General features: G+C 35.7%; 1 protein-coding gene across 19 annotated transcripts in view; it reads left to right on the plus strand.

Annotated features, from left to right (window-relative positions):
* PLEKHA5 (pleckstrin homology domain containing A5) overlaps nucleotides 1–16,195 on the plus strand; it is a 201,638-nt gene that overhangs the window by 109,234 nt on the left and 76,209 nt on the right. For 15 of the 19 annotated variants that reach the window (XM_069106176.1, XM_069106159.1, XM_069106160.1 and 12 more), the window contains 3 exons: nucleotides 247–351; nucleotides 2,867–2,939; nucleotides 14,140–14,240. In XM_069106176.1, the coding sequence (XP_068962277.1) occupies nucleotides 247–351; nucleotides 2,867–2,939; nucleotides 14,140–14,240 (279 nt within the window). Of the gene's footprint in view, nucleotides 1–246; nucleotides 352–2,866; nucleotides 2,940–13,842; nucleotides 13,917–14,139; nucleotides 14,241–14,888; nucleotides 14,947–16,195 lie in introns of those variants that run through there. The other 4 variants (XM_069106170.1, XM_069106172.1, XM_069106173.1 and 1 more) reach the window with 4 other exon arrangements.

A 16,195-nucleotide genomic window follows, 5' to 3' on the forward strand; every position in this document is an offset into this window, starting at 1 on the left:
TGAAGATCTTTTATTCTCATAAGTGTCATTTTCCCAAGATTTTAAAAATATTTTGTAAAATTTTTCTTTTTAGTTCTCTAATATATCTATTTAAATTCATTGAACATTTAGAGTGTCTATGACAGGCAAAGCACTGTGCTAGGCATTAAGATAGCCACAAAATAAATGAAAATTTCTCATAATCATAGAATAATGTTTTGATCACATGTGTAGCCATTTCATGTTCTAACTTTTCATTCCATTTAGTCTTCACGGTCTTCAAAAAAAGTTCATAATTTTGGAAAGAGATCAAACTCAATTAAAAGGAATCCCAATGCACCTGTTGTCAGACGAGGTTGGCTGTACAAACAGGTACCTTTTAATTTTTTATACAATTATTAGGTGAAGCATTGAATCTTAAGGGTATAAAATGGAATTTGAAGTTTACAGAGGTGATCTTTCCATGATTTCTGATTCTCAGGTCTATTGAGGAAACAGTGGAAATGATAATAGAATTTTCATGATTTAAAATCTGTTTTGGAAAATATAAGGATAAAAATGTCAGAATTATCTAGTTAGAATAGAAATTTCATTCAGAAATTTTAGGGTTATGCCACAAGAAAAATATGCTAAGATTTCATTCTCTCTTACTACACATACTTCAGCGTGTGTACTTGTATATGTATGATGTCACTTAAGCTTTAACAAACCTAGTTGTTGAAATACTTCAGATTAGTAATCTTATTTGAGTAGGTACTCCCTACATATTTGTACCCAACTCCAACATTTATTGATATCATTTTGGTCCTCTTCAAGAACAAAGGACAACAACCAGTCAACTCCCTCTACAAGTGTAAAGTACACAGAAATTAGTTTTAAGTACTCAAAGTATTTTTTAACTTTGATAAAAAATTATTCCAGTGAATGGAGCACTGACCCAGGAGTCAGGAGGACCTGAGTTCAAATCTGGCTTCAGACACTTAACATACTTACTAGCCATGTGACTTTGTACAAGTCACTTAACCCCAATTGCCCTCCAAAAAGGAAACAAAAAAATATTCCAAAATGTATTGTTTTGCTTTATTTTGGTTTACTTTGCTTCCTTCTTAAATGGAGTAAACTGCATAATTGAACCTTATAGTTAGGAAATAGTGGCACAGTAATGACGCCTCATGGTATGTTTAAGTATATTGAAAATATTCCTGTTTTCTTCTAATTCCTCAAATTACTGTGCTTTTTCAGTTCTTTGTCAGCATTTTAAGTTGTTTTAGTCACCTGCCAACCATTATTTTATCAGTTTACCTGGAGAGATAGTGACATGAAGAACTGACCTTCAAGTCAGAAAGTTCAGGTTTCATTGCTGATACATCCTTCAGTATAACTCTTAGTTCTCTTGAATACCAAATCAAAACTGAGTTGCAAAGGTGGCCACTTGCATTGTTGATCCCCAGTGGGGACTACCAGTGAAATAACAGCTCCTGAAACACACACACGCATGTATACTCTCTCTCTCTCTCTCTCTCTCTCTCTCTCTCTCTCTCTCTCTCTCTCTCTCTCTCTCTCTCTCCCCCTCTCCCCCTCTCTCTCTCATACCAAGACACTAATAATTTGTCACTTATCTATTTTGGCCTAGAAGACTAGATAATCAAGCTTGTCATAATAGTATCTAAGTAAAAAGGCCTGAGTGAGTTTTCTGTAATTAAAGTATATGAACCTTCACATATAGAAGCACTAATCTCTATTTTAACTGGTCAGATTTTTAAAGATTCATTTGTGGTTTTCAGCACTACATAAGGTAGCTAAGTTTGATGGATGAGTAAGCTTATTATCTGCATATGTATACATTTTTCTACGTATCTTTTAGTCAACCCAAATAATAAGAAATGTATCCTGTTTACCCTTTATTTGATAGTACGAGTAGTTTTTCAAACAAAAATTTAAGGTAAATGTTATAACTATAACATGTTATAAATGACTGTTCAGAGCCTGTTAATTAGGTGACTTGACAATGTTTAATTTGTCCAAGATAGTTTATAACACCTTTTTTTTCTTTTGAGGGGTTCTTCTCCCTTTCACAAACACCCCTCTCCCTATCCCAAATACCCCCTTTGACCCAAATATCCAATTGTTGCTTTAATTTCAGAATTGTTTTGAAATGGTAGTTATAACAAAGAAATTATTTAATGGCTATATATTTAAATGCATTTAAAATTTGTCATTTCTTTTTGAAGAATAAGTTCTCAAGGGTTGATGTATATTTTTTTCGCTGATTTTGCCATTTATAGTACGTAGGCTTTGTTTATGGATTTTTTAAAGGAAATGCATAATTTTTGTAAGGCTGACACATTTTTATGAACTAAATTATTCGGGGAAGAAATGTCTTGCCAGCTGGTAAACCTGTTTTTCAAAGTGAGCAAAAATTGATCAGAAACTATATTTTTCAAAAACGATGTTGATAGAATTTATGTGTAATCTGTCACTTCAGGATACTATTCACTATCATTTTAAATCCCATTATCTATAGGAATAATTTAAATAGACATATCATTCCTGTTGCATATTAGCATATTTATTATTTCTAGTTTGCCAGAAGACACACATTGCTTATTTATTATCCTCATACCAGCCAGTAGTCATATGCCCAGAAGAATGTATTTTAAATTGCTTAAAAATATAAAACCACTTTTTATATAATAGTTACTTCAGAGTTCAGTAGAATTGGGGAAAATTTCTGACAGTGGGGCTCTTTAATGGCAAAACTATACGTTAAACTTCAGGTTAATTTTTTATCTTTAAGTCTATGTGTCTGAGCATTATTGTAAATGTATCAGGAGTCTTAAATTGTTGGAAATGAAAATTATTCTGAAAACATGCTGATTTGATGCAGGATAGTACTGGTATGAAGCTGTGGAAGAAACGCTGGTTTGTGCTTTCTGACCTGTGCCTCTTCTATTATAGAGGTGAGTATGCAGAAGTCCAGAGTCTCTTGTGTCCTACTTGCAACTGTGTAATTGTTTAGTAAATCTTATCCGGAGGCCTGCATTGTGTATAAGTCTCAGCTGTGTGACCTTGGACAGTTCATTTCATCTCACTACCCTCTGATTCTTGTTCTGTAAATTGATAGTATTGGAGCAGCATTGAAGTTCACTTACTTAATTCTAAATTTTTTTGACTCTAAAGAAATGTTAAAAGGAAAGAATATTTTTAATAGCAACATTTGCTATTTTTCCTACTAATGCATGGTTCAAAGTCATAGAATTTTGGTCTTGGATGGGACCTTAGAGACCTTCCTGTTCAGCATAAAAGAACAGGAATCCATTTTGCAGCATTCTTTATAGTAATGATCCCAGCATTTACACAGTTATCTGGTACACAGTTAGCACTTACTAAATGCTTTTTGATTGATTGATTCATTGACCAGGCCATGACTTGAAGACCTCAAGTGAGGGAGAGCCCATTGCATGTTAAATGAGGGGACTGGATGTTAGGATTATGATGCCAATTCTGAGGCAATGCACTCTGCTTTTGGATAGTGTTAAATTTTAGGAAATGTTCCTTAACAACAAGTCACCTGAAAGTCGTTGAATAAGTCTAAATTGGTCTCTTTTCAACTTCTACCTATGCTTCTAGTTGCACCTCCTGGGTGTAATCTCTTCCACTTGAAACCCCTTGAAGACTGTCCCCATAGTCCCCCTTGTCTTCTCTTCTCCAACCTACAATCCCTTGTGCCTTCCACTGATATTCCTATGACTACATATTTAGGTCCTTCACCATTTTGGGTGAAGGGATATTCCTGGATATTCTCTGCCTCTTATCAATGTCCTTTGTAAAATGTGGCACTCCCATTTTAATCCAGTACTCGATAAATATTTATTAAGTGTGTGCTATGTACCAGAACCATACTAGGAAAATAAAAAATAAAACCAGTCCTGCCCTCAAGGATTTTACCTTCTAACAGCACACATCTTCATTGCTAACATGTTTGTAGTACTTCCTGTGTGCTAAGCCCTTTAAAAATATTATCTCATTTGAACCTTACAACAACCTTGCAAAGCAGATGATTTTATTATCCCTGTTTTACAGATGAGGAAACAGAGGCTCAGAAAGGTCAGGTAATTTGCCTAGGGCCTACACAGCTAGTAAGTGTCTGAGGCAGGGTTTGAATTCAGGAAGATCTAAACTCAGGTCTTCCTGGATCTTGTCCCAGCCTTCTTCTATTCACTCTGCTGCCTAGCTGCCTTCTATACATATATAAACATATACAAAATAAATAAATGGTAATTTGGGGATGTAAAGCACTAATAGCTGTGTATATGTGTGTGTTGGGGGGGGGGGGTGGTTAGGAAAGGTTTCTGTTACAAAATTAACCTGGAAGGAAAGGAATTCTAAAAGTCAGAAGAGAGTCGTGAGTATATTTGAAGTATGGAAGACAGCCAGTGAGAAAGCATGGACAGAGATGGAAAATTATGTTGTTTTTGCTGTCTCTCCTCATGTTCTTTTTTTTTTTTCTTTTTGGAGGGGGGAAGGCAGGGCAATTGGGGTTAAGTGACTTGCCCAAGATCACACAGCTAGTAAGTGTTAAGTGTCTGAGGTCAGATTTGAACTCAGATCCTCCTGGCTCCAGGGCCGGTGCTCTATCCACTGCACCACCTAGCTGCCCCTGTCCTTCATTTTCAAAGAGTACCACTGACATCGCCGGTGATTGATGCATGTGAATTGGATTTAAGTGAGGCAGGGTTGTACAAGGTTGGCAGCCTCACTTTCTCTTCCTGAGTCTTCAAAATCCAGTAGCTAAAAATAAGTCAAGATGACTAGTTATGGCCTGGAATGTAGTGAGTGACCTTGGCATCTTTGATGCCTGACCAAGCTCTAAGTGCTCCATAGTACCTGCTTCAGGCACCTTTATGGCCATTGGAGCAAATTGTTCTCGTCACCCCATTTTTTCAGGGGAAGTGTTTGCATGCTTGGGGTAGATATCCCTCTCACTCACTGATTGGTTTGAGGCTTATTAGCTACCTTTAACTTTGTTTAACCCATGTGACAAGACAGGTTATTGGGGTGTGGCCATTGCACTTGCTACATGTAGCTTCTTGGAGCCATAAGTATGAGTTAGGTGAATCACATAGACACTAAATGTTCATGAGCATTCCTTAAAAGGGCTTGGCAAGTCCTTACAGCAGAGGCACTCTTCCTCTCTGAACACCCTGTACACCCCAAGTTATGTATAAGGAATAAGAAAATTAGTATGGCTGGATTTTAGAATGTGGGAAGGGAGAAATGTATAATAAGATTAGAAAGGTAGATTATGAAGGACTATAAATTTCAAAAGAAGAAGTATATATTTTATCCTAGTCTCAATAGGGAACCACTGGAATTTATCAAGTAAAGGAGTCAAATGATTAAATTGAAAAATAAAGAAAGAAAAATAAATTTGGCACTTGTGTATAGGATACATTAGAAAGGAAATGGAGAGAGTTAGGAAGGAAGATCAATTATGCGATGCCAGTAATGCAAGCAGGAGGTGATGGGGGCCTGAGCTAAGATATATGGCTAATATTAAAGAGTTGAATATTAATGGGGTTGTGGAGGTAAAAATGACAAAATTTGACACCTGACTAAATATGTAAAGACAAATAAGGAGACAAGGATAGTAGAGATTGGAAGGTCAGCCCGGGAAATGGAGGGGGGGGGGGTTCAGAAGAAGGGTAACTTAGAAGGGATGAAAAGTTCTCTTTTGATCTGTTTGGATTGTGTTTGAGGTGTCTATGAGACACCCAGTAGTTTGAAATATCTAACAGATCGTTGATAATATAAGATGAATTCATATCAGAGAATGACCTGGATGTATAAATCTGAGAATCATTTGTATAGAGATGCTAAAAACCCATGGATTTTGATGAAATCACTAAGTGAGAATATATAGAGAAAATAAGGACCTGGACAGTACTCTGAGGTATACTCACTGTGACACAGGGTGTAATATATACAGATGATAAACCAGAAAAAGACACTGAGGAGTGGTCAGACAGCCACGAGGAGAACCCAGAAAATGTCATGAAAACGCTGAAAGATGATAAAGAAGGAGAAGATCATTAACAGTGTTTCATGCCACAGAGATCAAGGAAGATGAGAACTGAAAAAAGACCAGATTCATTTTGACTGACCAAGTAGTGCTAAACTTCCATAATCCTGGACATTAATTAATTGATTGATTGATTGATTAAGCCTAATGTAGCCTAAGATTGAAATTTTTAGATATCATATGATTTTTGCTGTTGTCATATTAATTTTAACAATCCTAAAACCTCCAAAACTTTTTCATACAAATTGCTATCTAGTCATGCCTCCCCCAGCTTGTGCTTAAGAAATTGATCTTTTGAAACCAAATGACAAGATTTTACATTGATCCTTTGTCAGTTTTGAAGGATAACATCCAATTTATTAGTTTTTTCTCCTAGTTTTATGTCAGTAAAATCTATTGTTATTGTTATCTAAAGTTTTTAATACCAGATCAGAAACTGCATTTAGACTGTGTTAATTATCCAGAAAAGCAAAAATATTATTTGTTTCTAAATGTCCCAATTTGATTAACCTCATTTTCCTAATCTGATTTCACTAATCCCAAATTTATAAAGGGAATATTAATGTAAAGTATACAGGAATCTCATTTGACACTGTTTTGGTGAAGGCAGTGCCATTTTTGATGGCTTCATATAAAAGGTACATATTAAGCAACCCTTTTGGTAGTTCCCATATTCCCTAGGATGAGATCCAAAACCAAAGTACAATATTCTGCTCTCTAGTAAATACTTTATAGTGAGGTTCCAATGTACTGGAGGGTTTTTTTTCTTCTTATTTTGTTTTGTTTTTAATTTGAATCAAATATACTGGCAGATGTGGTGGGTTTTGCATACCTATGTTTTCTTTATTAGAAAAAGGTCTCATTATGGAGAGTAGACAGGTGAGATATCCAGAATTGACTGTAATAAAAAAGAAACAAGCTTAGATTTCAACTTAAATTTTTTTTTAATTGAAAACAAAGTATTGTATAAGGTACAAGCTATTATGTAAGGTTTATCATCCATATATATTACTGTTGTGGTAATCTTATATTCTACACTTGATTTTTGTTAATGTTTGTTTTGGGTTTTTTTTTTTTAGTATAGTGAAATATTTAAAACCAGGTAAAATTGGTAAAAAAAAAAACAACTCTTGATCCCATAGAACAATAGATAATCATAAACATGAAGACAAAATATGAAATGATAGTATTCAAGTGACTTACTTAGAATTATACTTTAGAAGTCAAACTAAAGTCAGTGTTATGAAGTACACAGAAGAGTGCCTAAGGACTAAACAATTAATACTCTAGGGAAGAAAATGAAAATTCCCCTCATTTGTAATACAAAATGGAGTCAGTGTCACAATGGGAAAACATTCGTTGGTTCTATTCATTCATTCAGAGGAAATGGGTTCAGATATCTCCCTTGATTCTTAATACCTTTCTGACCCTGAGCAAGTCAGCTAAACTCTGTTGGCTTTAATTTCCTTATTAGTTTACTTGAGGAGGTTTGAATTTTAGAGGGTGTTTAGCCTGTTAGATCTAGATCTATGAGCCTATAATCCTAAAATTGTTAGTCATAAATATAACCTCTCTTTTCTCTACTTGGAGGCTGTTTTTAAAACCAGGAGTCCTCCTTGAAAACATTAAAATGCCAATATATAATTCATTATTCATTACTTTTAGAGAGATAATGCAAAGTATGATAGACTTTCAGAATTGGTTATAAATTTTAGACAGTTGGCACTTGTTTTATAGCAAAATCAATATGCTGTGAGGTAAAGTTGATGAAACCTTCTGTTTTGAAAACTATAGCAAATTTCAGTGAACGGTTTTAGCAAAAGTATTCATTTTTCCATCTTATAATTAGTATTTATCATAAAATTTTAATTTTTGATTTGTATTCATATAATATACCTTGTAATTCATATTTGTCATAAAATTATAATTATTGATAATGCATTCTTCCACTAGTTATATAAAACCATTGCTAAGTCTGAATTGCCTGGATGTCTGAGAGAAGTTACCATAGAAATGTTGGCTCATTCCCGTTTTTCTTGTTTTAATCTTCTTGCATAGGGTTAGCACTGATTCAGAATTCAAAATGTTATAATTTGTAGTTCCCTAACCTAATTACTTGATAAATTTCCCTAATCCAAATTCTGATTTAAATTCTAATTTAAAATATGACAAGAATAAGGACGTGTATTGTTTTAACTATGATTTTTAGTACTTTAAAATAAAAAAATTAAATTTTATATTAAATTTTTAAAAATTTTGCCTAATTCTGTTTGCTACAACTATAACAAAAATATTCTGCTCATTCTATTTTTCTGTTTGTTTCTTACGAGAACTTTTGCTGTCTTAGGAGAAGCTTATTAGTGTGATTAAAAATGAAGATGACAACAAGAGAAGCTATAATGAGTAAAAAGTTCACTCAAAGAAAAAAAATTAAAATGAAGTCAGATTGTTTGATGCTCTGTGCTTTGAGCCATTCCTGCGTGATCAGGGTCCTGTGGCTAGGATTGTTATGAGAATAAAATGATCCAATGTTCCTAGGTGTGTGACCCTGGGCAGGTGCCCCAGTTCCTTCATCTGTGGGATGGAGATGATTATGCATCTGCCTCCTAGGATTGATGTAGGGATCAGATGAGATAATTATACCGTGCCTAACACAGTGCCTGGCACATAGGTAAGCACTATATAAACGTTAGATAGTGTTGTTGTTAACATATGCAAAGCAATTTGCAAACCTTGACTTGTTCTTGTTCAGGCATTTTTCAGTCATGTCCAACTCTTCATGTGACCCCATTTGAGATTTTCTTGGCAAAGATACTGGAGTGGTTTTTGCCATTTCCTTCTCCAGCTCATTTTACAGAAAAGGATTCTAAGGCAGACAGGGTTAATTGATTTGCCCAGGGGCACACAGCTAGGATGTGGCTGAGGCCAGATTTTCACTCAAGAAGATGACCCCAGGCCCAGCACTGTGTGCCACCTAGCTGCCCCAATTACAAACCTTGAAGTCCTATATAAATTCTAGCTATTTTTATTCTTATCACTGTTAATAAAAAATATTGTACTTTATTTTAAAATTTTGCTTCAAAAAATTTGTTGATGTCTTTTGTTTATAATGTTATGGCTTTTCCTGTCAATTCTCCCTCTCCCTTCCCCCCCACCTTTTTAGCCCTTCCTTATTAGAAATAAAAGGTTAAGTCAAACCAGTCTACACACAAGTAAGCATGTTATACATCCCACACAACACTCCATACACCTGATCTCCTGCAGAGAAAAGAGAAGTGTTCTATCATTTCAACTCCTGATCTAGGTCGTTAATAACAATCTGTTAGGTTTCTTTCAGTGCTTTTTAGAAAACTAAATACTTCTACTAAATGAAGTACACTTTTGTGTATTTGTGGATTTTACGTAGAGCATGTTGAAAGATGCTTTGTCATGGCTCTTTTTGTGAACTAAGAGAAGCTAGTTTTCATTCAGTTTTAACTTTTTTCCAATATTCTTTGGAAATTTTAGTTACCAGGACTATAGAAAGTAAATAAAATTTAGACAAGCCCTTGGTGGTTTTCTGTGTCAAATTCCTTAATGTAATATTCATATTTCCTGACTTGCATTTCCTGAATGTTCCTATACTGAAAAGCTTAAAATTTAACCAACATCTTGTCTTTCTTGACAGCAGATATGTGTAGATCCCAAATGACAGCAAAATTAATTGGTTTTTTCCATGTTCATAATTATTTTCGGTTTGCCTTAGAATCTTGCTCCTTGTTTCCTAAGACCGCATTGTTTCATAGTGAGACTTAAAATAGGAATCCATCATAATGTAGGAAAGAGTAATAGAATATAACTGTTGAAAGTATATTCATAAATACATATATATATATATATTCTGTATGTTATAATGAGCTCAGCAATCTAATATCTTGTTTTCCTAAGTTTCTGTAAGGAGAAAGATGTTAAAGCATCTTAATGATGAGCCATATTCTATCCCTCCTTGACATAGTTACACTTGCATTTTGTGCTTACTCTCCTAGGATTTACATCAAGAATACAAACATATGCCATTTAAATCATTAGTTCATTCATGGTGTTAAGCTAAACAGCATTTCTCAAGGATCAGAGAAGAGTGTGAGGGTACTTCCCCCAGGCCTGACAACTCCATTTTTGTTTTGGATTATTGTTGCTCTGGCTTTGGGTGTGGGGGTTTCTTTGGGAGCAAGGGGATGTTGGACTTCATTTGAGTGGGGGGATCATAGTCAAGATGGTGGAACCTGGAGAGAGCATTGAAGCACCTAGTAGCCCCTGGCAGTTATGCACTGAGCAAGGAGAGGATGTGAGATTCCCCATAAGAGAACAGCATTTGGGACAAGGAAATCATCTGTGATAAAGCATCATTTTGCCACTTTATATCACACACCTTTGTAGAATATTATCCCTAACTCTGCCGAGTTCTCCGACTTCAACCTGCTCCTTTGGACTTTATTTATTTGTTTTCTTCATTGGCTGTTACACCCATGAATTTGAAGCACTACCTTACTTTCTCAGGTCATACCTTTGTAACTTCTGGCCACCAGAGAGTTCTTGCACATGCCCTGATGATTTCTTTAAGTCGTCAGCAGTATCCCCCCTTTCTACTCAGTGGAAATTTGAAATTCTCCCTTATTCAGAGGACAGGCAGGCAGGAGGAGAGCTAGCTATCATCCAGAAAGGTGTTAAAAGTTTTATGTGACATTAGTTTAGAATTTACTTATGACAGACTGCCATTAGTATAATGCTCTGATCTTTTTTTTTAACCAGGCATTTAATTTTTTTGGTTCCAGCTGAGGAAACTCTCTGTCAGTGCAATTTGGTACCTTTTCTGAGACTTAACAGTCTTAAAGAGCTTCCTGAAGCACTGACAGGTTAAACAACCTTGTGACTCCATGACTGACTCTCATTATAATGTTTTAATGGTGTAATTACAAAGCAATGTTATGTTGTTTTGAAACAGGGTTATATGTGAGCAGGCCTGTATTTTCATTTATATTGAACATTTATTGAGCATTTAATATGCTCAGTATGTTCAAGGCAGTGTGTTTGGGTACTATGGTAAATGCAATCAATCATCAAGGTTTTATTAAGATCTTATTATGTGCTAAATACGGTGCTATAGGCACTGGGAATTCAAAGAGTAAAATAAAATAGTCCCTGTCTAACCAGAGGAGGCAACATGTATATATCTAGGTGTATGCAGAATGCATATAAGGTGATGGGTCAGGAAAAGTTTCATGTGGAAGGTGGCGTTTGAGCTTTGCCTTCAAGGAAACTAGGGCTTCTGAAGGGAGAGGAGGAAGTACATTCCTGGCATGGGGGACAGTTAAGCAGAGATGAGACACAGAATGACTTTGTGACTGAGATTGTCTAGAGATGGAAGTGGAGTGTCCTGTGTGAAGAACAATAAGACCAGTTTTGTTGGAAAATAGTGTAGGCAGAGGGGAGGGATGTGTAACCGTTCTAGAAAGGAAGGTTGGATCAAGCAAAAGGCTTTAAATATCAAGAGTTTATTGAGTAGGGGAAATACTTGGTGTTACTTGAAGCTTTAGGAAAATCGCTTTGGGAACATACTTAGGAGGGCAGAATGAGAGAACAATAGCATCCCAACTGTCTTACTACTCTAGTAGGGATTTTTTTTTTAAAGCAATCGGAGTTAAGTAACTTGCTCAAGGTTATACGGCCAGGTGTTTCTGGGTGGGTGGTAAGTGTCTGAGCCCGGGATTCGATCTCCAGGTCTTCTCAACACTGGAGCGGGTGCTCTTACTCACTGTGCTACCTGGCCGCCCCTAGGGATTTTTTTTTTAGTGTCTATTCTATGGTTAATGCTTTTGTTAGCCTTTTTGCTGTTGTTCAGTTGTATCCAACTCTTAAGGAACTATTAGGGATTTTTAAAAAGAGCACCAGACTAAGTGATGAACAGGAACTTCAAGGAGAAACAGAGTAGGTGCATTTCTTCTGCCCAAATCTGTGCAGGGATAGCCAGAAGATTGTAGAAACTAAGGAAGAAGTTCAGGTAGAAAAACCTAGCCTGTGAGCATGGCACATGGGAGCCTTCCAGCACGTAGACCAATAGCAAGCTAGGGAAATTTGTATTCTGCAACTGGAAACATGGGGCAGGAGACTGAGAATGCCAACGCCTGAAATTTGCAGCTTGTCATTCAGGTCTGGACTCAGAATAAGATGGCAATATCTACCCCATGCTCTGAATCAGAACACTGCTGGTGCAGCTTACTGGTTTAAGCCACCCTTAGGGTCCTTGAAAAATAGAACACTCAATATCAGGAGGAAACAATCAATCAATAATCAGTAAACATTTATTAAGCAGCTGCTATGTGCCAGAAATTGTGCTAAGTGGTGAAAGAATCCCAGATGATACAATTCAGGAATGAATGAAATGCTACAGTTTTTTCTGAAAATCCTTATTAGTTTAGACAAGCTGCTTTTCCTAATCCCTCTTAATTCTAGTCTTCCCTTCTTCCCTTTGTTTATCTTCACTTTATCCTGTCTACAGCTTGTTTGTAGAGTTTCAACTTTTCTAACCCGTAAGGCTGTGAGCTTGTTGAGATCAGGGACTGTCTTTTACCTTTCTCTGTAATTCCAGCGCTTGGCACAGTACATAGAATGTAGGAAACATTTAATAAATGTTTATTGACTCACTGGCAAAGTCCCAAATCAAGAAGTAATGCTGGGAAAACACCAGTGATAAGTAAATATCATAAATATTAGTATAAGGAGCCACAGATGCCCCAGACCAAAATCCAGGAGACAGTAACTGCACATCCTATCTATAAACAAAGCCCAAAAGAAATTTGCAAATATGTGCCACTAACTGTAATGGGATCCCTGGAAGAACTGAAACAAGAGTTTAAAAGTTATCAAATGAACGAAATTAGAACTCAAAAGCAAGAGTTCTTAATCTGAGGTCCTTGAACTTTAAAAAGAAAAATATTTTGATGACTGATTTCTTTTGTAACCTTATGTATTTTTATTATGTGCTTTTAAAAAACATTCACGACTGCTAAAGGGTCCATTTCATACACAAAAACGTTGTAGAATCCTTTCTTAACCCCTAGAGAAAACATTTTGGAAGGAAAATAAACAGCTTAGTTCAGGAGGTACAAAACCTTATTCAAGTAACAGACTCTCAAAATTTGATTGGACCAAACTGAAATCAGCAACTCCACAAGACAATAAGCAATACTAGAACGAAATTGAAAGACTGAAAACCCAGAAGAAACTACAAAAAAGCAGCTGTCAAAACAACTGACCTGGAAAACAGGTCGAAGAGAAATAATCTAAGAGTCATTAAACTGCCTGAAAACTACTACTCCTCTCCATAAATGCCAGATACTGTCTTCCAAGAAATCCCAAATGGAAATTTCCCACGTTCCTTAGAACCATAGGACAATGTGAAAATAGAATCTGCTAGTCATTTCCTGAAAGAAACTCCAACGTGAAGATTCTCAGGAATATCCTTATAGCCCAAATTCATAGCTTTCAGGTCAGAGAAAAGGTGCTATAAGCAGTAAGAAAGAAAATTCAAATATTATGGAGTCACAATCAGGATCTTCACAGCAGGGGGGACAGGGGGGTGGACACTTCAAATTGCTGTGGAGAGAGACTAGAGGCTGAGTGACCACTTTGGAGGCTGTTGCAAAGATTAATGAGACAGGTTCCTTGCCTAAATGAATAATAATTTGATAGACTGAGAGATGGAAAGAGATTCAATTACCTAATCTAGCCTCTTTGTTTTACAGATGAAGGAACTGGGGCCCAGAGAATAAGTGACTTGCTCAGTGTCACATAGCAAATTAGGACTCAATTTCAGGTGCTCTTACTCTTAAATCCAGTACTGTTTCCAGTAAACCATACAGCCCCCCCATATCTTAGAACTTCCATTAAGCTTTTAACCTATTAGAAAAAAGAAGACATCTCTCCAAATACAATTAACGTAGTGTTTATATCCAAATATCTTTTTTTTCCATTTGTTAAACCATTTTGAGAAGATCTTTGCTATGGGGAAACATTTTTAATTTTGATTAAATATATTTTAGATGAAAAAGAAGAAGGCATACTGGGAAGCATTCTCTTACCTAGTTTTCAAATAGCTATGCTTACCTCTGAAGACCACATTAATCGCAAACATGCTTTTAAGGTAAGGAATGTATTGTACATTTATTTAGGCTTTATGTTTGCATTTATATTAGAAGAATAAGTTTCTGGGATGTATGGTTTTTTTGTTTGTTTTAGAAAATCTAGTTACTACAAAGATGTATATTAACTACTAGATATTTTATAGTATTTAATTACATTATTATAGGAAAATTCTGTTTTCAAAATAATGACAGGATTTTGGAAATGTTAACATCTTAATGTTGAAATATGTTCATTTAAAAGATTAACTTTTTGGAGCGGCTAGGTGGCGCAGTGAATAGAACACCAGCCCCGAGTCAGGAGGACCTGAGTTCAAATGTGACTTCAGACACTTAACACCAAAAAAAAGCCACAAAACTAGCCATGTGACCTTGGGCAAGTCACTTAACCCCAATTGCCCTCCAAAAAAAGAAAAAAAAGATTAACTTTTTGTTTATTCTAAATTCAGAAATCACTAATGTTAAGTGTTTACTTGGCACTAGAATAAAATTTAGAAATAGTAAAACAGTAAAAAGATCATTGTTCATGTTAATGGTTTTAATATTGATTTCTTAAAGTTTTTTGTATATTTTGTGTTTTCATGATGAGAACAATTAATTTATGCTTCAAATTCTCTCCAATGTATTATTTGCTTATTTGGAATTTTGAGCTGCTCTTAACTATCTCAGAAACCTCTGAGCTACAATACTCTGCTGCATTTCAAAATGGTAAGTCAGAATTCAGTCTTGGTATCATGTACCTATGTTAATTTTACTTTATTTCTCAAAAATCTAACTCTAATTTTACATGCATTAAAATAGAGTATATATGGGGCGGCTAGGTGGCACAGTGAATAGAGCACCAGTCCTGAAGTTGGGAGGACCTGAGTTCAAATTTGACCTCAGACACTTAACACTTACTAACCGTGTGACCTTGGCCAAGTCTCTTAGCCCCAATTGCTTTGCCTTCCCCCCTCCAAAAAGCAAAAAAAAAAAAAAATAGAGTATGTATTCACTAATTTCATTCACAGCTATTTTGTTGCACACAAAATTAAGAGCTTTACCAGTTAATCTGATCACTGTAGAAAATAAATAAAATAAGCTAGGTCCCCAGACCAAGTTTTTATTTTTTTAGTTTGACTTTCTGAAATTATAAAAATATCTGATTAGCTGATCAATCTTCCTTCACCAAATCCTAAGTCAGAGGGGAAGCAAATCCTATAGATATGTACACATGTACATACACATACCGTGTTTCCCCAATAATAAGACCTATCCCAAAAATAAGCCCTCCCCTTACTGTGTAAGATTCCTCTAAAATAAGCCCTCCCCCAAAAATAAGCCCTGTTGAGATTGCTACTGTAGTAAAGGTGATCCCCTGTGCTACACGCTACATTACGGTACCCTCTGTCCCTCCCCCCCCCCCCCCCTAAACGCACACCGCGCTCCGAGCTGCATCCAATCAGAGCTGCAGCAGTGAGCGCGTCATCCTGTTCTTTATTGAATTCATTATTGAATAAAGGTACATTTTTTTGTTCACATTTACCTGTTTATTAAAATTGCTGTCAATGTTCATTAAAGTAAGCCCTCTGGTGTTTTTCTGTCCAAAAAAAATTAATAAGACAGTGTCTTATTATCGGGGAAACATGGTATATACATACATATATACACACGTATGTATATATCTCCTTAATTATTTATAAATATATTTCTCACCATTGCTTCACTTAAATCTTAATCTTTTTGTATCATGGACACCTTTGGAGATCTGGCAAAGCCTATGGACCCCAACACTTGTTGTCTACATTCCTAATTGAAGGAAATAGTAAAGTTCAGTTAGAAGTTAGTGAAAATAAAGATGTATTTCTTTTTTCCAATCAAGTTCACTGACCCCTTGAAATAAAACTCCTCCAACTTAAAACAACTTGTTCTAAGCAGAACTGTTCACAACTGAGGGAAATTACTTAAAGAAGGGAAG

The sequence above is a fragment of the Petaurus breviceps genome, unplaced genomic scaffold (genome assembly GCF_028583685.1).
Source record: "Petaurus breviceps papuanus isolate PSGF00001 unplaced genomic scaffold, PetGlider_PUasm1.0 78, whole genome shotgun sequence".
Lineage (NCBI taxonomy): Eukaryota > Metazoa > Chordata > Mammalia > Diprotodontia > Petauridae > Petaurus > Petaurus breviceps.